We start from the raw sequence: 24198 nt of genomic DNA on the forward strand, positions 1-24198 counted from the left end.
TATATATATATATATATATATATATATATATATATGATGATCAATTTCGGTTCGTGGACATAGTGCAAAGAGTATTCTTGAGCAGGAAGAATGAAAATAATATATAATTCTGAACGTACTTGTACAAATTTAGTGGCACAATCGAAAATATAAATAATTGCCAATATTGTGGTTATGTAAACGCGGTGAAAAACAGGAAGGTGCATAAGTAATTCCAGTCGTATCAAATGTTAGCAAAAAACGGGGTACCGAATAGGGGCATAATTAATACACAACGCTCGCTATCCGAAAAATGTGTAACTATTTAAGATCAAATCAAGCCGTACAAAAAAAAACACAAAAAGTATATATTATTGTGGAGCAATGATCGAAGGATTCTCCCTCATCAACAAGCGAGGGTGCGCGAACCTAAAAAAGGGCGTATCTCAAAGAAGAAACACCAAAATTTAAACATGAATACAATCCTGTAAATGATGTATAATAAGCAATAACAAAATGCAATGGACAGAGGTAAAGGGCAGCAAAATGCTACTATAATGAGAATTCAAGTCAAAATAGACGAGGAAGAGGTTCAGAAGAGAAACGTGCTCGTGCATACATACATATATATATACATGGACAGAAAATCGCATAAGGACGACTTCGGAAGACTAAATGTAGACGAAACTGTAGATGAAAATGGAATCAAGAAGATTAAAGGTGCGAAGATTAAGAAGAAGCTAGCGAAGAGAAACTTCTAATACAATCAACCCAATAAACAACAATGCATTAAATAATTTGAGCTTTAACATTGTGTACTTTTTTTAACTTTATTAGCCCAACAGTTAGATATTGAACAATCTACGCATACTCGAGGTATTATACAGCTCGGTTCTATTACAGTTACTTGTCCTAACTTTTTCTTCCGTTTCGTAGTAGGTTTTTAGGGAATGTGAGAAAATCAATATTATACTATCTATGACGATATGTAATTTATAAGGCAGCATAGCTAATTTGCCGAGAATTCCTACTGATTACTTATTCTTGACCAATGTAAAGCCTGAAGTTAGGTATAACCTTTTCTATCTATTTAGCTCAGTAACCATTCGGATAATCTTAACCAGATTTTGACTTACCGTCATAGAACACGTTTGTCAAGTAAGTAAAATCTCCGGCTGAACAAGACAAAAAAATTCGTGTAACGTTCTTAAGAATCATAGAAAATTAATTATTGATGAAAAGCATAGTTATATTTTTATGAAGTTCGGTTCACCAATATTTGTTTTCTAATTTAATAAGAGGATCCTTCCTGTTAGCGCTGATGGCTGGTCGCGATTTTCTGCATAATTTATAAACGTCTCGGCGACTATGAAGACGTAAAGCTGAATCTTTTGCGTGCGTTTTTTTAACTGCTATTCGCTTCACACGAATCCACACCTCTCGAGGTGGCGAGTACACTTTAAATGGCCCTACTGCCCACAGAGTTAGCAGAACGTGCTTCAGTAATTGAAATACGATTATCCAGCTAGCTCCCTTATAATACACAACATCATTGCTAGCCCCTATCGGCGTCCTGCCTTTGAATTAACGCATGGTCAGACGATGACGCCGTATGGACTAGAAACACTACAATTCATTTTGACTTACAAACAAAAAAATAGACGGTATATTGTCATGGGTATTTTAACCGCATTAAACGATCGCGGACGTCAAGCGATGTAACTCTGTAACCCTGAGCCCGGAACGAAGTGTATATTGCTGTAAAGTTTCAATTTCTATTAGGACCCCTTAATCAATACGTTCTGATTCGCGGTAAACATTTCATACCCGACACTTAATGAACCGCAATGTACAGACTTTGCTGGTGCCGGTAAATACAACATCATTTTAACAGTAAATGAAACACTTATATTTTCATCGAAAATTTCAAGATGTGACCAACATGGTTATATATTAAATACGAGCGCTGTGGTCGGTACGCAAAGCCGTCCTAACCCAGATGTGGTCGACTCGCGATTCAGTATATACAATAATGCAAGACAGGGTACGTTTTTATTGGCGGACAAGCCAGTCGTTCTATCAAAATCAAGTTAACAATGTCAACTGGATAGCGTCACTATTGGGACACTTGTCAGCTTTCACAACACTCGCACATAACAATCGGTGATGTTATATTGATAGTGTAGGCACCTAAGTACCAAATTTCATGAATCTATTACATACAATTGACTACATCTCTCATTAGCGACGAACGAAGCCATTCTCTTCGTATCAATCCAATTTGACGCCATAATGAAGGGCGTGGATACAGCGGAGGCGACGGCAGTTCGTTAGGTAGCGACGAAGGCCATAGAAATAAGCGATTCATTATCTAGATAAAGTAAATAAGTTAGAAAAAAAATCTAAGCAATTATGAGGACTCACACATGATTCCTTATAACTATGCTTTCCAACTTCATTTTGCACTTATTTCCTGGTGTTTTTTTGCAACAGCCCATTTGCCAAGACACTTGCGATCCAGAGTAATTTATGGACTGTTGAATATAGTACGTCTTCGATTAACTGATTCCTCCCTAATCCTGGTTAAATTTAGACCACCAGCGAGTAGACTGTGCTAATAGGTTTTCCATATGCAAAACATTATCTATCTAGGTACATTCGTGATGCCTAATTACACTTTTAGTGACACAAAGGTGCATAAGACGAATGTTGGTCTTCTACACAAACGATACTGATCTCGCCAATCTGATTTGGTGTAGGGGTTCCCGGGTTGAGCCCTTTCGATTATTAGTGGAAAGTATAGTCTTTGGGAGGTTCTTCTTCTTCGCAGTCAGAAATGGGGACGGCTAATTTTTGGCGCCAGAAGGTCTAACTTGAAGTTACATGTAATACGCCCGTATTTTTTTTGTAAAAGCTGTATTTTGTTGAGTGACGTTTACATCTTAATTTTGGTTCATAAAAACTGCACCTGGGTGTTTTAAGAACAAGAATTACCTTTACTTATTACCTTCGAGCAAAGACATATACCAAAGGGACGAGATAATGGGTAAGCAACTACTTTCAGGAGTGCTTGAATAAATGGTGAAGCTAAATGCAATCAAACAGAGTAGCACAATTATTTTTGGTCTACTTTCAATAAAAAATTAAACCAAAAAATATCAGAGCATATTAGACATAAAAGGCATAGTCGAAGCTAATTTAACAAAAGCACGAACCAAAAATATAGGATTATATTTCCTTCTTAATGTTTATTCATTCTTTCTCTCAATAGGGCATACGCATCTTAACCCCAAAAATATGCCTTAGCCTTCTAACCGACCAATGTTTTCTGCCTGATTTTCCTGGTGTATCCATACATAAAAACGCGACCTTGTTATACTCTTATGAATTATAATCAGCATGCTCAAGGCGTATCCGTGACGACCCCGTTACCTAATGAAGCGACTCGTATTGCTAAACCGACCACTGTGAAATTATTCGTACTTGTACCTCTAGTAGGTGTAGAACGGATGAAGGTCATTCAAGGACATCGATTGTCCAAAGACTGATATCTATTAGTAGCAAGAACCTCATTTAACTACAGCTGTTTAACTCAGCTGGCTGGTTCATGATTAAAATTGTCGCTATTGTCTGTCTTCTTTATGACGCGATCGTATAACTGGATTTTTTTAAAAATTTTTCGCCCTGATTGCAGCATGCGATTTTCCTCTTTCTAAATCCATCTAAGCCTATCTGTATTTCGCAAATCAATGTATATATATTGTAGTTAAATTGTTTGCTCTAGAACTGTAATTTTTATGGAATACTGCGAATATTTTAGTATACATGGGGCGTTCTAACTGTACAGATAAAAACTTCGAAATAGGAACTTGTTTCGATCGTTCGCGCACGTATTACGATTGAGCTAAATCAACGACAATGTCAACTTGCGTTGGCCACTATTTTCTTAAAAACGCTTTTTTTTATATTATCTATGCCTTATATGGTACATGTAAGTGTACCGAACATAGCTTTATTAGACTATCTATATATGTTTTACTAAACGATATTTTAACCAGATGCACTAGCGTATCATAAATATTAAAAATTATATGGTATCGACCTTTACTTTACTTAACGGTACGGACCATGCGTGCCAGTAATGTTCAGGAGAGCATAGACTCTACTAGCGTCTGCATTTAGATTTCCTTATCACGAATTTACAAAGCAGTGAGATAGTTATTGTACTTGATTTATGGTTAATTTTTTTAGAAATAATAAAAAAAAGATTTTATGGTTAAAGGGGACATTTAATGTCGACACAAATCACTTGTTACCACTTAACTGAATGCTTTATGTTTACGAAACATGTGAAAGAAGAAAGCATTGAAGTTGAATATATGTTTCCTTTGTTCAATGAGCAGTACTTCATTACGTACGAGGAGGGATACTCAAATCGTATGTTTCCCTAAACTCAAAATGCACAACTTATCTCACTTGATAAAAAAGACAGACCGAAGATATAGACGACCTAGGTTCGTCACCTACTAGCTTCTAAACGAATGTAAGATAAGTATACGATTGTATTCACAACGTCTGCTGTGACAACACCAACGATCCACCACCAAACACCATCCGATCACGGTTGTATTCGCGTAGTTATGTGGTTAGTATTATGTTAATGAATACTATTTCCGTGTGCCATTCACTGAACTACCTTGAAAACTTCCGTCTCCGGCACCTGCCGCTGCTGGAGTTAAAGGCAGGGTTGCCTTATACAGGCTCTGCTGTCTGACAATTACATAAAATATGTCTGACTTCAGCAGACTTTGTAGTATAGCCGGGTTGTTGTGGCAACGCGACCTCACCCGCGGCCACTCACTTGTCACCGACAGAGAATATCTATACCCTCTGGCCGCACGGAGCCTCCTGTTAGCCTTCGAATTGCAAGCTTACATCATATCGATAAGTTCTGAAAATCAGCGATGGAAATCCAACACAAACAAGTTTCCTTTCGTCTGTGTCCAGCTTGACATGCCGACACATCTGATTCAGATAGAGTATGTGTTCTTTTGCACTCTGGGGCATTTCGAAGTAGACGTAGGTATATAATAGTTGATCAGATTTTCTATAACTTTTCGACTGGAGCCTGGATGCAGGTCAACAGACGAGAAGCTGCCTGCCTCAAGGACCTCGAGGCGGACTGGTGTCTTAGTGCATTGCGTTGCAGACTAGTCAAAGCTAAGTGAACGTGTTTCGCTGAGAGCCATCGTACACTACCCAAAGGGGCATTGAATTCTAGTTTTGACATTCTGCGCCTCGATAACAGCAGCTCAAAAGCCAATTCTGTACCAGTTGTGTGACTACAATTGTCAAATTCAAAGTATGTCCGCTAGACGATAAGTACACCTGTATATACATGCGTACAAGAGTATATTTTTGCAAAATTAAGTGATCTACTCTATCTGTGTCCCACTGTAGTACATGTCTCTCTGTGTCTGTGAATTTATAGATATATTTTTATAGAATTCTTCCTGCGATTAACAATGATTCTAATGAAATTTCGTTACGGATAATTAATTGCGTTGCTCCAATTTACCGTATTGTCCGCGTGTGACTTTATTGTTGCTTGTGATTATACGTAGTTGCCTCGATGTTCCTCATGATGAATTCGCATCAAAGTCTTCTCGAGGAGATTGACCGCGAACAACGTTTCAAGTAAGTGTAACCCTCTATTATCAGCGAATGGAACAGATAGATCTTTTAATTTGCATTGCTACATCTCGTAGTTAACAATTTCCGTTACAGGCTCACTAAATGTTAAGTTGTACCCTAATCGTACAACAACTGTACATTTTACAATTTTTGTCCTGTCGTGAATAATCACATTTACCCCTCTTTTTAGCCAAGAAGCTTTCATTTTGATTTACTTCTATTGAGATCATTACCTCAAACGAGACTACCCTAAACTAGCTAGAATTGTTTTGCTAACTGATTATGAGTAAGACCTTCATCAAACTGGAGCCGCAGATGTCATCAAGGGTCAAATTTTACAAAAGCAAAGTCTATTAAGCTCTTGTTGTGAGGATGTTTAAGCCACATTTTCTGATTGATCTGCGATTTTGCAGCTGTACGCGAAGATCACTCGCGTAGAAATTTATCGACTTACTTAAAACTAAATTATGGATGATATTTTCTCTAATTCGTATGAGGTTGGTCGGTGACAAATTTTAACTTTGACTAATAAAGAGCCTGTTTTTCTTTTGGGTTAGGACAATGTGCCAGGTGTTTTAGTTAGTTTGGCTCTAGTAAAAGCTCAATAAAGTATCTCATCTTTGATTATAACTTCCAACTCGAAATCCTTTAGGCACATATTGGAACAGTCGATTCGTGATCTAGAGCATTCAGTATCACAGTTAGAAGCGCGCAGTTCGTATGATACATCCAGTGATGCTAACGAATGGAAGCTTCGATACATGACACAGGTTAGGGGCAGTTGTTTTGCTTTAGCCAGTACGAAGAAGTATATTCTATTAGCATAGGGACGTTACTATTTCTAAAATTATTCTTCTGCATATCAAGAAGTTTACATATAAGCATATATATTATTTTTGTGCATTCTATACTATATATGAACATTTTCGTGTATAACAATTTGTATCCATCACTGCGACTTCCCCTAGCTGCAGTTACTTAACGTTGTTTATCAACCCTTATGAATATTAATATGCTTTGAAGCACTCAGGTTAAGTGAATGGCAACAGGGCCTGCTGAAGCCGCCGGCACTCGCCTATGCATAGCTGATTGCAATCGATTTATCACTATAATTTCGCTGAGAATGCGTATATCGGAAGACAAAGTAAGCTCGTGCTAATTAAGAGCTAGAATTTTTTTATTGAGGTTCTATTTTGTAATAACCAAATAAGAGGATACGCTTACCTGTTATACAACGTATAACCGTTGAACAAATTATTAAATAACAGCCGTAGTTGCATTATTAGAAATCGGAGCAGACAGTGATGTACAGCAAAGACGGCCTGTTTTCTGCGATCCAATTAAATAACGAAAACATGTTTCCCAGATCGTACTCTTCGTATTATGCTCTTACCATAAAATGAAATGCTATATATATCTAACAAAAGTTAACGGCATTGGAAATAAACATCTTAGGAAATGAGTGTTCCCTACAGATTTATACCCTTGGATTGATTATAAGTACAATTGATTTTATATGTAATTTGACGCCTAATGTTCACAGTCTTATGGATATGTTCGTTTTGCTAAATTTGTCAGCATTCTATTTTTTTGGCCCATTTTGCCGATCTTCTAATAGGCTCCGGCTATAAATACAGGCAGGCAGGCAAATGAGTATTAAGTTACGAATATCTTCTATAATTAGGTTGAGCTGAATCGTCAACTTGACCAGCAGAAAGGCTGGTTAAGGGAACAGGTAGCCGGTGAAATTGACCGACCTGGTTTGGCCGGTCTCCAGGGCCTAGAGCTAGATACACTTTCTGAGGTAAGTGTCTACCGTAAACTTTATGACCCCAACCTATACAATGTAATTTTCATTTCCGAATCAACAAGTTTCTTAAAACATTTGTTGCACAATGCGCTTAGAATCAGTATAAAGCGCGTACGAAGGTAGCGATCGATCTTACCTAACGCCGTGAAGAACACCCTTTAACGGTGTAAGCTTAACAATAGATAGTGATCACTTCTTTTTACGGGTACCCTTTCAAATTCATTACCGTTTATGTTACGGTAGTAGTAATGTAATTCTGTTTATGGCATTGTAGGCACAGCTTCTACGATGTCTTCGTCAGCTGGAAAAAGAACGGGATAACCTATGCAGTGACATCAAAGATCACGAGTGGCGACTCGATCAAGAATCTAAAGCTTTCCATAAATTTGATGAAGCGCGAAAAACGTATCACACAGAAATACACGTAGGTGTCAATATCCACATTAGTCGCCGATCATATCGTTAAATTAATTGCGTGCTATTATATTAACTTTTAACACACGTATATAATAAAATTTTGATGTGAAGCATCCTTTTTACAACTCGGACGAAAGCTATTACTTTGCAAAGTTTTAACTATGAAAGCGACTTTCAACCAGTATATCTGGAATCGTTTTTTCTTAGAACGACTACATAGTATCATGCCTATCCTTGTATTCCGCAGCTCGGTCCGAATTACAGATTTTTTCTAACTAAAATCATATTATTTTGATCTGTTGTAGGATGCGATGGCCAATTTGGATACATTGCGCTCGAAAGTAAAGATGATCAGTAACGACTACATTATGTTCAGCAAACGAAAGTGCGTACATTTTTGCTGTATGTACTGCTTAAATCAAAGGCCTTACGCGGTTGTTCTTATTTATATATGCGCTTCCTATAGTTGCTGACCGAAGTCGAGCAGGCATAGAAATAGGTTTTCAGTTAGAAAAGTCGTAAAACATTTGAACGGAGGCATTTCTCCTTTTTGTCTCCTCTTTTTTGTATGTAATAGGAACTATTTCATTATTTCAATAACTACTTTTATACTTCAGAGGAAACATTTTACCGAATCAACGAGTCCTGGATCCGAAACGGGGCCCAATAAAAAAAATTGCCGCTGTACGCAGCCTGCCAAAGTTGAACAGCGGAGATCGTGAAAGAAATTTGGGGCATCTTAGTGAATAACAATGCTGCGCTGACACTAAAAATAAGGACAATGGATGTGAGAGAAAAAAAAAATAAGGTTTGTCTCCTGTCCTCACTGTATCCATCATACGAGTTTTTCTGTCACAGGTTGACATTTATAAGGAGACGCCTTTAAAAACACCAACTGGATACAATTAACAATTCAGTAGCATTTCCTGTTAGAACAAATTGTAGAAGGTGATTTAGCTATTTTTCGATTAACAATAACGAGCAATTATCTCAATGTGTAGCAGTCAAATTTGTGGCAGCTCTGCATAATAAAAGACAAAATTAGCAGTACGGCTTTTTAGAAGTTCGTCTATTTAGCGTACGCCGGTCGGCAATATATAATTCTGAGCTAACTTTGTGTTGTGTACGAAAGTTTTAATTAGTAGTCAAAACAAGTATAATTACTAGTGCTAAGAACTATGAAACTGTTCCCCAGATATAATTTCACTTTATATATTATAAGCTGAAATATATATATATATATATATATAATGTATAGTGAAACTACATTAGTTGAGGTTATATTGATTTCTGTCAGTCAAAAAATATTAATGTGGACGGGACCACCTTTCGGGAAGTTATCGTGTCAAAGATGTTAACGTTTCTTCATTTCGGGTATCGAACGCTAACATGGATCAAGCAATTTCGATTTAGTATATTTAATTATTTTGATTGAATCATTTGATATATTATATCTGTTATTAGGTATGTGAACGGATAATTAAAATCAATTACGGATGACTATAACATAATCATGAGAATAAAACTCTGACCAAACGTTTTTTGCCGAATGTTTAGATAGAACATACTCGGTGATGTTGCAAGTATTGTACACGTTAATAAAAAAAATGAGTATAAAAATTATCCAGTATATATTTATTCGATCCAGAGAAGTATGGCCGTTCCGCATAGGATTCCCATAATCTGTCAAGAAAGAAAGCAATTCATTGCGGAAAAGAATCACTATCCGAAAAAAAACTATTCAAAAGTCACTTTGTCATTGAGTTTGTTAACCCTACACAAAGACAAATAGAAGGTAAGAACGAATGTTAATGTTAATTAAGATTGCACTGAACGCTGAGTGCGGAATCTGTGCAATTTACTTACCTGACCATGATAGCATAATGTTTCATTCGCCATATTTTAGAAAATATCCTGTATAATTAAAAATAAATAAATAAAACTAGTAAGTTAAATGCAGTGTGAATTTATTCTCTATAAAAACGTTTGCATTTTACGTGAAAGTAATTTGCACTCTACCTATGAAAAATGCAGCAAAATATTCGTTTGAAAAAATCTTCGTTTTACGAGTTGCGCATGTTGAAAATTCGTCCAACAAACTAAGTTGCTTTAGACACACTTTAGATAAAAGTGTGTCTAAAAGAGTAAAAGTAGCGTCATTTATCTACTGCTGTAATTTACAGTAAGCAGTTAACGTTTTAGAGTAATATACAAAAACAAGCCTATTGAGCATATCTAGAATTATACGTAGTGATTGTACAATATCTGTAACCACCTCTTGATTGTTCTTTCATGCGACTCCGTTCATGTGACAAGTAACAATACAACAGGGAATTCAAAAGACCCTATTCTTCGAAGACCCACCTACATGTACTACTTTCTCATGGCAAATATGCGTTGTTTAGCAAGCTGCACAACTCAGGCCAAATAGACATTCGCCTTATCACAGAACCATAGCAAGAATACAATTATGACGACTTTGTTTAAAATAAGGTTTTAGATACGACGTACAGTTAACCAATAATAACGTTTCCGTCTTTGGTTGAATAACAGTTTTATAAATATGAAATAGGCAAATTTCTACGCAGTTTATGTTTCACAATGTTCTCTTTGGCACAATTACAAGGGGATATTGCCGTGTTTTTTCGGCGGGTTGTTGACCTTTTTATCGCGAAGCATAGCTAAATCCCTGCAGATCCTCATCCGGGTCGTGTTGGGTTCGATGATATCATCGACGAAGCCGCGGATAGCAGCGGAAAACGGGTTGGTGAATTTATTGATATACTCCTGTTCCTGTTTAGCAACGTCCTTTGAGCCGCGATAAAGAATAGACACAGCTCCTTTAGCGCCCATGACAGCAACTTCAGCCGTAGGCCATGCGTAGTTTATGTCTCCCCGAAGATGTTTAGACGACATCACGTCATAAGCGCCACCGTATGCCTGCAATAATTTTTATAAATTAACATAATAGGACTCTTCCGTATTAAATTCACGTTTATTTAAAGTCACGTCAAATGTGCTGGTCAGCAAACAAATCTTGTATTGAACTACAAATCTGTACCGATGGACTTAAAAGATAACAGCTATAACTGTACTAAATATCGATGAACGCTACTGCTTGCTACTAAGTGAACTGACGTAGTCTTCACAGGCACAAAATACAGACGAAAGTTTACATTTATAGATGCTCTTGTGATAACCTAAATGATGTAGCAAGATATTCACACAAACCTTTCGGGTGATAACAGTTACTTTCGGCACCGTTGCTTCTGCATAAGCATATAGTAGCTTCGCTCCATGTCGAATAATGCCATTGTACTCCTGTAGCGATAAATTGCGACCGATGATTACACCTCTTCTATCAATTTGTAATATTATAACACAGTAGTTTACTTATTAAGCTCTGTTGTACTTCAAACATAGAAGAATACCAAAGTCTTCAACAAACGAGATGTTTGTATTACACTTCATTATATGAACACATCGCATGATATTTTAAGAATTCAATGACGTTGATGACAGAAAAGCTCCTTTTCCGGAGCACAATGCGATAAGCCTGGCTCACTACTCTTACCTGACTCGTCCCGGGCAGGAAACCTGGGACGTCGACCAAAGTGACAATTGGAATGTTGAATGCGTCACAGAAACGTACGAAGCGAGCACCCTTTTTGGCACACCGAGGAGGATTAATCAAACAGAGAAAACACTCAGACTGTTGCGAAGGCTAGACGTTATAGTTCTACAGTAATATAATAATAATACCATGACAGATAATTCATTTCTAGCAAAACATGTTCTCGAATGACGAGTTGCGATTAGTTAGCCCAATGATAAAAAGGTATGTAGTGGAGGAACCTTGACCGATGAATTGATATCGAGACATCCTGCAGCGTATTTGGGGTTGTTACCCACGACACCAACGGTCTCCCCATTCAACCTTGCGAAACCACACACGATATTCCTGGCATAATTGGGCATGATTTCGAAGAAATCACGATCATCCACTAGATCAAGTACCACATCGATCATATTGTAAGCTTGAGTTGATTCCAGCGGCACAACAGTATCTAGAGAGTACACCTAAGTCATACGAATATAGTTAAGTCTGTAAATAAAACGGTTTCAAATCGGCATTCGGACTATACTCCAAATATATATATCGACGATACAGCCGAATGTGATATATTAGGCGTTCTCTACCTTATGACTATAGGTTAACTCATTACTATTCAAACATTGGTCTTGCATTGTAAAATATCGTTCGAGTGACACTAATAAAGAAAAGGGGAATTTTACCGGTCGATCCCAGGGATCGTGACAAATGCGACGAGGAGGACCCTCTTTATTGTTTAATGGAAGGAAATCATAGAGACGCCGAAGTTGGGTAAGTGCGTCTACGTCGTTCTCAAAAGCACCATGCGCGACGCCTGATGTTTGCGTGTGAGTTTTTGATCCGCCCAGTTGTTCTTGAGTAACGTCCTCATTCGTAACCGCCTTCATGTATTAAAATTAAGCACGTAAAGATAGGAGCAAAACCTCGATACTTCTGGTTAGTGGCACATGTCATATTTATAAATTATTTAAAAAATGCCTACTCCACTCTATGTTCGTTAAAATTACCGGTTTCATCCCTGATACACATGGATATTACCACACTGAATAAAGAAAAATTCGCATGAACCTGTTAGCGTCTGATAGCTACCTGAGAATTAGCTAATTTGTTATTTAATAATTTATGATCAGGTCACAACTGTATGAGCTAGACAAAACTTTCAGTCACCTTCACGACATCCGGGCCCGTGATAAAGAGGTATGAAGTATCTTGCACCATGAATACAAGATCAGTCATAGCTGGTGAATAGACAGCTCCGCCAGCACATGGCCCCATAATCACCGAAATCTGCGGTACCTGCGTACGAATCAATAAAAGAAAGCATAGTGGCACAGTTCGAATGAATTCATCTGCTTATTGCTGACCTACGTTTCCAGCCAGCAGAAAAATATAAGGCTGACTTCCGTAAGAGTGCAGCTCCTAAATTTCTACAAAGGGTCCAACATACCACGCCTGACGAAGTGACGTTCCGCAGAAAAATGTCTGCATATCCTGCCAATGATTCGACGCCTTCTTGAATTCGCGCACCGCCAGAGTCGTTCAAACCAATAACTGGAACTCCAACCAAGGTGGCCTGATCCATGATTTTGCACACCTGCAATAATACGATGTAGTTATCAGAACGTTTTTCTGTTCTACTGCTCTATGTTAAATTACAACTCAGCGATTCAATACAATTGCATACTTTTTTAGCGTGAACAGAACTAAGCGATCCTCCAAAAACGGTAAAATCTTGAGAGAATACGAATACTCGTCGTCCATGTATCTCTCCGTGGCCTGTGACGACAGAATCTCCCGCAAACTTCTGTTTTTCCATGCCGAAGTCGGCGCAGGTGTGTTCCATAAACTGATCATATTCGACAAACGAACCCGAATCCACGAGAAGGCTAATACGCTCTCGAGCTGTAAGTTTGCCCTGAAACAGACAGCCTTTTGTTTAGATATCATAGAATAAATTCGTTATATTGACTAAATAATTGCATGATAAATTGAGGATCTTTATATTCTAACAAGTCAATCTAAAAAAATCGTAAAAGCCAGACTATCCTGTATTTTGAAACGTACAGACTCATCCGGACATGAAACGGCGTCTACGAAAAGCTGCACTACTTAGAACTAATAACAATCTTAATTGCTCACATATCCTATCTTCAATCTAACTTCATTGATCTAAGTCTTCAACGACGATCTACATCTAAATTATTACACTGCATATAGAAAACGCTACTACATCGCTGATCCCCGTTTACTACTCGACATTGACACGATATAACGAATAGGTAAACCAAATTCATTGAATTCTCTCAACCATAAGATTTATAAGGAAATTCGCTATAGTAGTGCCACCTTTTTTTTACATTACAGATTTATAGATCTGTGCACCGTGTTATATTTTACTACCCTTTCATCCAAGAAATTACGCCGATGGCATCATGCTGCACATTCAACAAAGAATCGCTAGATAGACTGCGTTATAAATAGCCAATGGGCAGATACCGTAGAGAAAAATGAAATGTCATGCCTACGAAGAACACGAGAAAACTCATGATAACTAAAGCTGATAGTGGCATTATAAGCAAACCTTTTTATGTTGAGCCTCGATTCTTTTTTCGCCTCCGCCAAGTAATGCCTGTGTAGAAATAACAAAATAAGTACCTGAGTCTTGTCTTATCAAAGAAGACATATTTCACATATGCTAAAGCCAGTTTTAAAGCCTCGACAACAAATTAAAACGAGGCCGCTTATCCAATAGGTTCTGAGATTCGTTTTTTCTTTTACGTTGCCTAATTCTCATAAATCCAACTTTGTTTGTTAATTAGATGTTTCCGCGATGGCATAGCGGCTAATGTGTTCGATCGTTTAACTTGGAGACACATGATGATCTGGGTTCAAAGCCGGACGTAGACACGCTTTGTTTTGTGCTGGGAACCACCCGTCTGGAGAACTGCGTGACTGCTTTTGTACCCGACATAAAATACAAAAGGTATGTTACATATCGGATAGAACAATTTGTTATCAATGCTTCTGCTGCTTATAATAGAATGCTCAGCCAATTAAAATTATCCATATTAACACAACCATCTATGTGTTCTTCTTCCGTGTCCACCAACACCTAGAAAAATGCGAATATCTATCATATGCTGTTGCACCTGTTGACGACGCTTGTCAATTTCTTCTCGAACGCGCAGAGTGTGCGCGGTTGAACTATACCATGCGCGAACTGGCCAAACGCGACCAAAATGAGGGATAGCCGCCCCAGCTTGTAGCGGAACTAATCTCGAACAAACGTTTGTTATCATCTTAATAGGCGAAACACCACCACTGAGACTGCTAACCCCAGCACACGGCAAAATAAATAAAGCTTAACTCAATACACTTTCAGTGCTACGCTCCCCGAATTTCGAAACTGCTGGAACGCCAACGACTTTTGCCCAAGCTAGTTTTAAAAGTTTGTTGTATCTGGTCTCCTATAAATCGTAGATTCCTAGCATCAAATGTCCTTCTGCTATTGAGATTAGTAATAGAAAGTGCTAACAGCACAGCAGCACCAAGATTGGTATCTCCACTGAGATACAACAGGAAGCAACGTGGAATGAGGACTATGGTGGAGAGAAGTAGCTATTATATGTGCTTACGCTGGCTAGGGTGTCACTGATGCTGCTGTTCGAAATCAATGGGGAGGGGGTTAGACGAGACCGCGCGTCTACTGTAAAGCTTCTCTCTGCTGATTCAGAACGCCGGCGAGTGTTTGAACTGGCGCCAAGTTTGAATATGCGCTACAGACTGCCTCTTTTTAAGTTTAATTTTAATTTCAGAAGAATGATACCAGCCAATTTTCAGCCCTCAAGCTTTTTGATGAATTGTCTTCTAATTACTGGAAAAAGTAACATTAAGCTTAAGAATATGTATAGGAATAAGTAAACTATATTTATAATTTAGAAAACCGCTAAGCATGAATAGGCTAAAAGGGTGAACTTTAGGCCATCACAAAACATTGTCTGAGGAAAGCAAATGTCAACGAACAAAATAACATGCAAATATGATTTATAAATTGCTTACGATTGGTATGTCTATACTAATCGTAATTAGGTTTTTTAGTGAGGTTACTCAAATAGAATTCATACGTTAGTAAGTATAAAGGTGCGCCCTTTATAGGGCCATAGTCACTGAGCAATAGAACAGTGATAAAGAAGGTAGCTGATCGGAGAACTGCATTGAGTTGTTAAAAAAGCATTCAAGCATAAATTGAAACTTCCTTTTTTCTTGAAATGAAATAAATAACACATGGTGATAATTATCATTATTTTTTGGTAGAAAATATACATCGACTGAGTATGTTTCTATTAAAAATGAGATAATTAGAAGAAGCAAAGAATTTGTAAAATTTATTATTTCGATATTAAATTACTGTCGATTTACGTTGTAGATTATTTTATTTGAATAAATTCTTTGATGATCAGATTCAATAATATCGCTGTATTCGACACCTAGAACAACATTCTACAATGCATCTCTACATTTTTATGCTATTTCAACACACGTCTCTTTATTGGCAGTTACAGATCCTCCTCTTTACAGTTACCGACGAGAATCTTCAAACATTACTCACAACTTATGCTTTAAATTTAACGAAAACAGGACACACTTTACTACTTGTTTTTTTATTTAAGAGCATATTCTTATCGCCATAAACTTTTAACCATAAACCCAAACGCGCTGGATATAAAAAAACTACCTCTGTCACCTGCAAATTTGAAATAACACATTTTTCACGTTACTGAACGGCGTAAGCTATCCAAGCAATTCATTCATCCAACTGCCGACAATACTATGTTTGATTGAATATACTCTATACTTGCTGGCCTGGCCTAGTACTAAATGTTTTGCTTTGACGTCCGGCATCGCCGGTCGACATTAGAGCTATAAGACGGCCGGATCCCCATACAAAACAAGTTGTGTCTATGCGCGTACTTGAACTTCGATCACCATAGATCCCTGAAGTTATCACGCACACGCCAAGTCATTTGTGCGGGTTTGACACTGGCAGGCAGTCAATTTACAGCCGTGATGTGGACTGTCGCTGCTTTGGTCGAGGGGGGACCAGCGGCAGCTTGACTGCACCCCAGTTAACGCTGTGATTTGCTAATGTTAGTAGCGCCGATGTTGGGGCACACCGTTGATTCATTCATTCGTTGAAAGAACAAATGGGTAATTGGGTGAGGGCTTAGTGTTGGAGTTAGAGTAAGTTTCCGTGATCCTGAAAATCTCTAGTGACATGACTAAGTGTTGAAAGAAGACTATCGACAAAGCCAAGTCTGCACCTGCGGAAGCGTCAACAAAAGCCGTTTGGTCATTGTCGTATACGAATTTGAGGTCTTTAGAGACCACAATATAAAAATAAGTTGCTGTCTTAGGTGTTCTCGGTACGTATGTTCATAATAGAACAACTGTCGTGATTAAAGTTGACAGAATTGTGGAGATATATATACCTCCATAATTCTGTCAACTTATAAGTTAAGATAGCTTAACGAATAGAAGCGCCGTCACCGCAGCTGATTACTCTGAGTCTGTTCGTAGCGCCCTGTGTAAACGAAACATGAACTCCACATAGAAGTAGTTTGTATGAATGATACGTACTTTTTACTAAAACTTGAAAAATTCTTTGGATGACATTGCTAACTGAAAACCTCGTGAGTTAATGCGATCGTTTCGACACATAATTTAACATGAAAGTATTTTATAAGGAAAAGTGAGCCAATTATCTCAGCACCTAACTATGCTATGCTTCTTTTTTTTTTTTTTTTTTTAATCTTCAATCAAATATATTTCAGGGAAGTGGTAAGGTAAAACAGCTCTGCTTTCCCTAGGCAAGACGAGTCGATAGTGTGGTAATTACTGTTGCCACTTGTTCGTCGACCTCCTGGAGCTCTACATGTTGTTGCAATTGTGGTTAAGAACTAACCATTTCTGAGCTTATTATCAATTGAAATCTGTAACGTTGTCCAGAAAGGTGCCCAAAATGGAACTTCTACGGCCTTTTTTCGAAAATATGTTTCCTGGGCGATGCTTTGATTCACTTGTGCTCAATTGGAATATTCAGGATGGTATGTTGAATTTAGTGAAATTATTAACACTAATGAGATCTAATAAAAGCTTTAATAATCTTCACTCTAAAACTAAATAAAATAAAGGTGTAATGCAGGTAATATAATAGAAAGCCCCAAAGGTTAGCCAAGATCTTAATCGCCATCGGCATAAATTGATAGGTCGACCAATTTTCCAGGTAGTTTCTAAACACTTCCCACGCGCGTAGGATGTGATGAGCGTGACGAAGATCAGGTTCTATTGCTCGATTAGTCAAGTCTGAAAGCGGTGGACACCCGTCACCAGAGCAGTTTCAATATAATGGAATTTCTCCCGAATATATTCAATATGCTATTCGTTGGTTAAAGTAAAGGATTGTGTTACGCAAACGAGTCAAATAATTTCAAATTAAGAACATAGCTATTGCCAATTAACTTGTTTTGCAGTCAAAAAGTGTGTTAAGGTTTACTTGAACTTCGCCATGTTGAATATTGTCATCGTTGTTTTAAATTCTGTCATCATCGTTGTTGTAGTACCAAAAAGGTCGATGCTTCAATACGAAACATCATCTAAATAGATTTGGACCACAATTAAGAAAAGTCTCTTTAATTCAAGCAAAGGTGTCATACAAAGAAGTTCGCCTATTGAATGAATTTATTTTTAGAGCTGCCATTAGAGATTTCCTGGATTCCCGCTTGAAGTTCTTACGAAAGCACTTTTGTTGCTGTTTTTCACAGACGGCTCTTTGAAAACTTACGTTCATAATCATTAATGGAAATTAAGCACGGACTTACAGGTTATGGTAACATTCAAAGTACTCCAATTCACACGAGATTCAATATATTAGTCGAATTGCGAAAATTGAAAAATGCACTTCGATAGCAAGCTTGTAGACATGTATAAAAGTTTTTGATATGATCGCGCTTATCACCTAAAGCACGAATCAAAACAAAAGTCGCAAGAGAAAATTTAAATGATGATCGTTTATTTTTTTTTATATATTTATACATATTATGTAGTAAACAAGTGATCTCATATTGCTTATGGAGTTGCAGTCTGTCGTACCAAGCTCAATTAAGCGACCAGAAGACACCTTCTCGTATTGTGAGTAACGTAAAAGGCACTCTATATTATCAGCATGTCGTATTATTTCCCGAATGTTCAGTTGCTGCATAATGTTTTCTTGTCATTTGCGATCGCGTTATCGAGGTCTGTTCAAGATGCGCTCAATTTCAATGAGGAAATTCTGTGCTGGCAAAAATGTATTGCGTCATTTTTTTAGGAAACCACATATTCTACGTGCATAGTTGCTTACTGTAGATGTCCGGTATTAACGATATTCAATACGATCAATTTGCCACATCCGATAGTACCTAGTAAATTTGTATTTAATTGATATTATTTTTGGGACATTAAATCGAATTGAGTTGTTTAAAATTCGAGGTAAATCTCGTGGACTGATTAAGACTACCTTCATATCATATATATATATATATATATATATATATATATATATATATATATGTGATTTCGCTGACTTTGTATCTGTCTAATCAGTCTAGAAAACTGGAGGTGATTACATTTGCCTGCATACATCATTCACGTGTCGAAATACAATGTCGTCACATTCTGAGCGACACGCGCGATAATTTGAAACTTTGAGCTCCGAATACCGTCCAAATATTATAGTAGTCAAAGGGAAAAATATAATAGAAGGATAATTTGAAAGTGCCGATTTAGTAGATCAGTACAAATCAACCAAAACTCCAATTTCCCTTTCTTCCATTGTCTAGACCAATCAGTTCATATATGCTTTATATATCGCTTAAATGAGCAGATCCCTACCGAGTGATCTAAAAGACAGCTCTGAGTTAAATTTTTCCTAAATGTTTCTTTCAGTGCAATGTCTGAAGATGGTTTTAGCAAAATGTCTCGGCTATGCAATGGTCGTAGGCGGGGCATTGGTGAAGCTACCTCAGATCGTGAAGATTATTTCAGCTGCTTCAGCCACAGGTTTATCCCTGCCTTCAGTTCTTCTTGACCTCGCTGGGGTGACTGCTACGACAGCTTATAATTTCGATCAGCAGTATCCGTTCAGGTTCGACAATGAAATTACGGCAACTTTTGTATTGTTTTTCAGAATAGACCATGCTAATTCTGTTAGGTAGTTATCTAAATTTAGCTATGTCCTGGACGAATATGGTTATCCAGCAAGTTTAATAGTTACTGCATCGAATGATTTCCTCTCAGGGGGATTCCCTATGGGACGGAGATCTCAAATGAACCCTATTTGATATGCCTTCTAATTTGAAGCGAAATCGCGGCTTCATTTGTCTATGACGTTTTCGATTTATTTGAATTTTTTGGTATTTTTGACCATCATTTGACTATATATGCAATTACCTTGAAGTGCATGTAAAACTCTGGCCATATTAGATGGCTTTGACTTCTTTTTAGTAGCCCATATACACGTATTTCATCTGAAGCAATGCTTCGCTATAGCACCTGGACCTGAAACCGCGAGACGTTTACTTAGATCACTCTCCCACATATACCGAATATTAGCCTGTTTTAGCGAACTCGTCATTTTCTTTAGTCACTTTTAGAAATTGACTCTTTTGGCCATTCTCTATGTATTAAAACGATACGTTCTAAGAAAATATTGAAAAAAAAGTGGTATTATTTGAAATTTTTGGACTGTTTAATATTTTCGAAGATTTCAATATGTTTTATCAGAAATTATTGTAACGTAATTGTTCGGCACATGCATAATGGTTGAAATGCAAAAAAATATTTTTTACGCAAGCGTTGCTTTTGGATTAAGATGACAGATTTACTTAATGTTGCCATAGCGAGAGGAATTGATTTTGGGACAATGATGACCAAAGACTGGTCAAAAGTTTCGAATAAACCCAAAAAAACGCTGACAGTGGCTTTAGAATCCTGTCGAATGCAGTGAACTTCGAACTTGCTTGTGGAAAACTAAATTTTGTGTTGAGATCTCGACAGAGTACTTAAGAATGCACCACAATGTGCTCGTTGAGCCTACTGAGAAATCATATTGTTATACATCCATTTTGTAATTCTTACCGTTCTCTAGATAAGTGAGCCAAATTGATCGAATGATCATCTCGTAGTACAAATAAAAACATAACGGCATGGCCGTTTTCAAGTATGCGTCGTTAGATGCGTATGTAGTAAATTAGATCGATTATTTATACGTTTGTCTAAATACATCTAAACTTCAAAGGGATTGCAGTTTTTACAAGGCCATCTTGGTAGACACCAGTTGTTATATTAGTTTACAGAGAAACAATGAGCTTGTTTACTTGCTCTTCGGTTACTTTTTTCCTCATTATGCTGCAAAGAATTAACTGCCGTATACAATCACAAGGGTTGTAAGACATTCTAGTATTTTATTAGTGTTTTCTCTTGATTTTCTATAATTAGCAGATTAGAATGGCTCTATACGATGGTTGTCAAGGGTCGCCTTCGCATGTTGTCAGTTAGCAACCAGCTTTTACAATACATAGAGCCCTACGCATTGACTGTGGGAACACATTCATCAATAAAAGCTTGATATTCTAACTCATTGAGTTTCTAATAATTGTGCTTTTTTTACCAATGTGTCTGTCGTTATGTAGTGCGTACGGAGAGGGCGCGTTCCTGATGGCGGAAACCATACTGATTCTTTGTTTAGCACTTCACTACTCTGGCCGTGGAGTCTTAGCAGCAACGTTCATCGTCGCTTATGCGGCACTCTGCAGTAGTCTGTTTATTTACCGATTGGCTCCCTCGTCAACACTTCTTTGGGGCCAACTGCTGTCAGCGCCGATCGTCATCGCGGGAAGGGTAGGTTCGATCGTGAGGTTAACGCTGATATTCGGCAAAGCATAGTGTACCTAATTCCTACTAAATTTAAATTCACCGATCGTGTAATGATATTCGAGAATAATCGGTTAAATAATGAAAAACATCATTTTAATTACTATAAATTAATAGAAATTGCATTATTTTATATTTTTTAGGATGGTCTAGTTTCGATAATTGTTCGTCCAGCTATGCGGCTAGCTCACATTCACCCGTGGATTATTACCCTTTCATATTTTTGGTTACATTGCGTTAGTAAACGATTATTCTTACGTGTGAACGTAGTATAAAATGGTTCGATTTACTTTTATTGTAGCTATGGCAAGCGTTTGACAACTATAAAGCGGGACACACAGGTCAGCTGTCACTGGTAACGCAGTCCCTCCTATTTATCGGATGTCTGGCAAGAATCTTTACTACTCTCGCAGAAACCGGCGACATCGCCATGACTCTGTCCTACAGTTTGGCCAGCGTAGCAAATGCAATTCTCGTTGTTCAGGTATGGTGTGCTTATATTTGAATATATGTGATGATAAAACTATTGAACATGTTCTATGTAGTAACAATTCCGTATAATACAGTCGTTAATAGTGTTTGTACCAACTGCGACCCTTTCTCGATGAAACAGGCGTGTATTTTAGAACATTACGTGAAGCACGCTTTTCTTATGCTACGCATTTTTTGCTACAGGTGTTATACTACTGGGAGGCGACGAATTGCGCAGTTTCTAAGGACAATGCCAAGAAATCGGCATAAACGAAGGCAAGATAATGGCCTATTATCAAGACGAACGATATCGTTGGGTGCCGATTTATACGCCATTTGCATGACGCTGAAGTTGTTTCGGGCCACGAAATCGGCGCCGATCACTTAGATTTTGTTCCCTCTATCTTTTCCTGTTGTTGTTATGTGGAAATTGAAGGACAATCTGTTTTCTTGTCCGGATGTTCGGGACGATCTCTTACTCTTTGTCGACCGGTAGAGACAGTTAGCATGGCAAGGAACATTGTCTACAACGGGAAAGCAAATGATATCTAATAACTAACGTCATCGCTAGGCAACAGCAAGCGCACAGTGGAAGCGATGCCCTTGTCCGCTTGTACTGCACGAGCGAGACGCGTTCGGAGTGATAATCGCAACCGAAAATGTCAACGAGCGTATCTGTTAGCATATGGAAGGCAAGCTGCAATAAGTATTTGCCAAGTTTGTACTGTTGAATATGGTACGACGCCATTAACCGCACCTTCCTAGCGAAGGCCAAGCAAAGTATGTTAGAGAGATGCCAGTTTGTTAACTATAAGTAGACACATTTATTGTGAATGCGTGTATCTCGATGCATGAACACGAATACAGAGCGCGTTCCTGTACGGTGCAAGATATACAGACCCTGCGAAGCAATGACTTTGCAAAAGTAAACCCAATATTATTCTTATTACCATTATTATCTGATCCAACAGAAGCTACAAGTTATAGAATTTCCTACATCTTACTCTCTGTTAGTATCCTAATTTATCGGAAGTATGCTTAAGTCAAACTTGATTCAATTTCACGAATCGGTTAGTAATCCGCTCCGCTATCGCATATATGTACACATTAAAGAATATCTACTAATTTCTGTGAAGAGTCATCGATGGCAATACTGACGAAATCAGTGTGACGTATAGCTGATTTATGCTTGACAGAAATTATAGATTGATCATTATACTAACCGTGGACGAATTAAACTTTATCTATAGTTTTACATCCGCCCATTGTAAAACGTGATATTTTATCTATTTGCTGCGTTGTGGTTAACTAGACTAACAAGTTATATAATGATGATGAAATCGATGATCATTCTTATTATTTAGAGGAAAATGAAGACTATATCTATGTAGACGGATACTGAAACCGTACTGTACGACTATCGCTCAAATGTTGGACTATTGTAGAAATTAACTGAGGTATGTAGAATTTGACTAAAGTTAAATTTAAAATAAGTTGTTTTGAGTTTGTTTCTATGATGTGCATTGTTAAAGGACGTTGCAATTAGATAAATATTTTAAATGAGTCATAAATATCCCAGTGAATCATACGAAATTGACCTTTGTATAATTGCTTTTACCTATAAGATGATCTGTTTACCTTTGCTAATAGCAGCATTCTATCAATGTTTGATTCGTGAAATAGAAACAGGTGCAGTAAAGCTATTTAGTGTTACATTTTATGTCGAAGACGTGTTCAGAGTTTGGCTGAATTATTAATAGATTGAGATTATGTAGGCGAACTATTTTCAAGGGCAATATTTATGATAATTATGGATCTTTTCAAATTACGTTACAGCTACGACTCTGGCTAGATTCTAACGAGAATGTAATAATAAGGTTGGAATGTACTGAAATGTAATAGAAAGTTACGACAGTTTGTTAATCGAATTACTAACAACTTTGGAGAAGTCTAATGGAGACAATGGTATCACAATGCAAATAAAAAGAAGCTATTTTTGTGAACTAAATTTCATTCCTTTATGTTAGAAAGGGAGTAATTGGAATCGAGATATCGTTCAGTTGGTGTCGAATATTAAGGCATATGGAGGATCTGATTAAAAGAAATACTAAATAGCTTTCGACTTTCAACGTATAAGCCAACCATTTGTGCATAGTTTTGATTCTTGTGTTCGGTTGGTACTCGTTTCTAGTTACAACCTTCTCTCCAATAAAACTAATGAGGACATTTAGATATACACGATTAT

The 24198-nt window shown here is 37.5% G+C and overlaps 3 protein-coding genes across 8 annotated transcripts; 2 read left to right on the top strand and 1 right to left on the bottom strand.

Moving 5' to 3' along the window:
• Positions 1-4814: 4814 nt before the first annotated feature.
• Positions 4815-9855, top strand: LOC111247732 (coiled-coil domain-containing protein 169-like). 2 transcript variants are annotated; one of them, XM_022799015.2, is made up of 7 exons: positions 4815-5018; positions 5604-5676; positions 6326-6443; positions 7358-7477; positions 7758-7907; positions 8206-8285; positions 8518-9855. In XM_022799015.2, the coding sequence occupies exons 2-7, from the start codon at positions 5612-5614 to the stop codon at positions 8648-8650; spliced, it is 666 nt and encodes a 221-aa protein (XP_022654750.1). In that variant the 5' UTR covers positions 4815-5018; positions 5604-5611; the 3' UTR covers positions 8651-9855. The 2 variants fall into 2 exon arrangements, with proteins under 2 accessions (XP_022654750.1, XP_022654749.1); XM_022799014.2 differs by lacking the exon at positions 4815-5018 and adding an exon at positions 5032-5341.
• On the bottom strand, positions 9847-15128 carry LOC111247731 (propionyl-CoA carboxylase beta chain, mitochondrial-like). Of its 2 annotated transcripts, none has more exons than XM_022799012.2 (10): positions 14663-15128; positions 14095-14142; positions 13198-13428; positions 12961-13107; positions 12681-12809; positions 12197-12394; positions 11756-11980; positions 11475-11564; positions 11132-11221; positions 9847-10840 (listed from the first exon to the last, which is right to left on the bottom strand). In XM_022799012.2, exons 1-10 carry the CDS (start codon positions 14810-14812, stop codon positions 10520-10522), a joined length of 1629 nt encoding a protein of 542 aa, XP_022654747.1. In that variant the 5' UTR covers positions 14813-15128; the 3' UTR covers positions 9847-10519. The 2 variants fall into 2 exon arrangements, with proteins under 2 accessions (XP_022654747.1, XP_086838787.1); XM_086982661.1 differs by lacking the exon at positions 14663-15128 and adding an exon at positions 14378-14577.
• Positions 15129-16359: 1231 nt separating this feature from the next.
• Positions 16360-23961, top strand: LOC111247401 (mannose-P-dolichol utilization defect 1 protein-like). 4 transcript variants are annotated; one of them, XM_086982666.1, is made up of 7 exons: positions 16360-16936; positions 17345-17617; positions 18647-18701; positions 19497-19695; positions 21242-21449; positions 21784-21966; positions 22158-23961. In XM_086982666.1, exons 2-7 carry the CDS (start codon positions 17615-17617, stop codon positions 22221-22223), a joined length of 714 nt encoding a protein of 237 aa, XP_086838792.1. In that variant the 5' UTR covers positions 16360-16936; positions 17345-17614; the 3' UTR covers positions 22224-23961. The 4 variants fall into 4 exon arrangements, with proteins under 4 accessions (XP_086838792.1, XP_086838793.1, XP_022653983.1 ...); XM_086982667.1 differs by having other exon boundaries at positions 18653-18701; XM_022798248.2 differs by lacking the exon at positions 18647-18701 and having other exon boundaries at positions 16361-16936.
• Positions 23962-24198: the final 237 nt, after the last annotated feature.

The sequence above is a fragment of the Varroa destructor genome, unplaced genomic scaffold (genome assembly GCF_002443255.2).
Source record: "Varroa destructor unplaced genomic scaffold, Vdes_3.0 BEIS01000003.1, whole genome shotgun sequence".
NCBI classification, from domain to species: Eukaryota; Metazoa; Arthropoda; class Arachnida; order Mesostigmata; family Varroidae; genus Varroa; species Varroa destructor.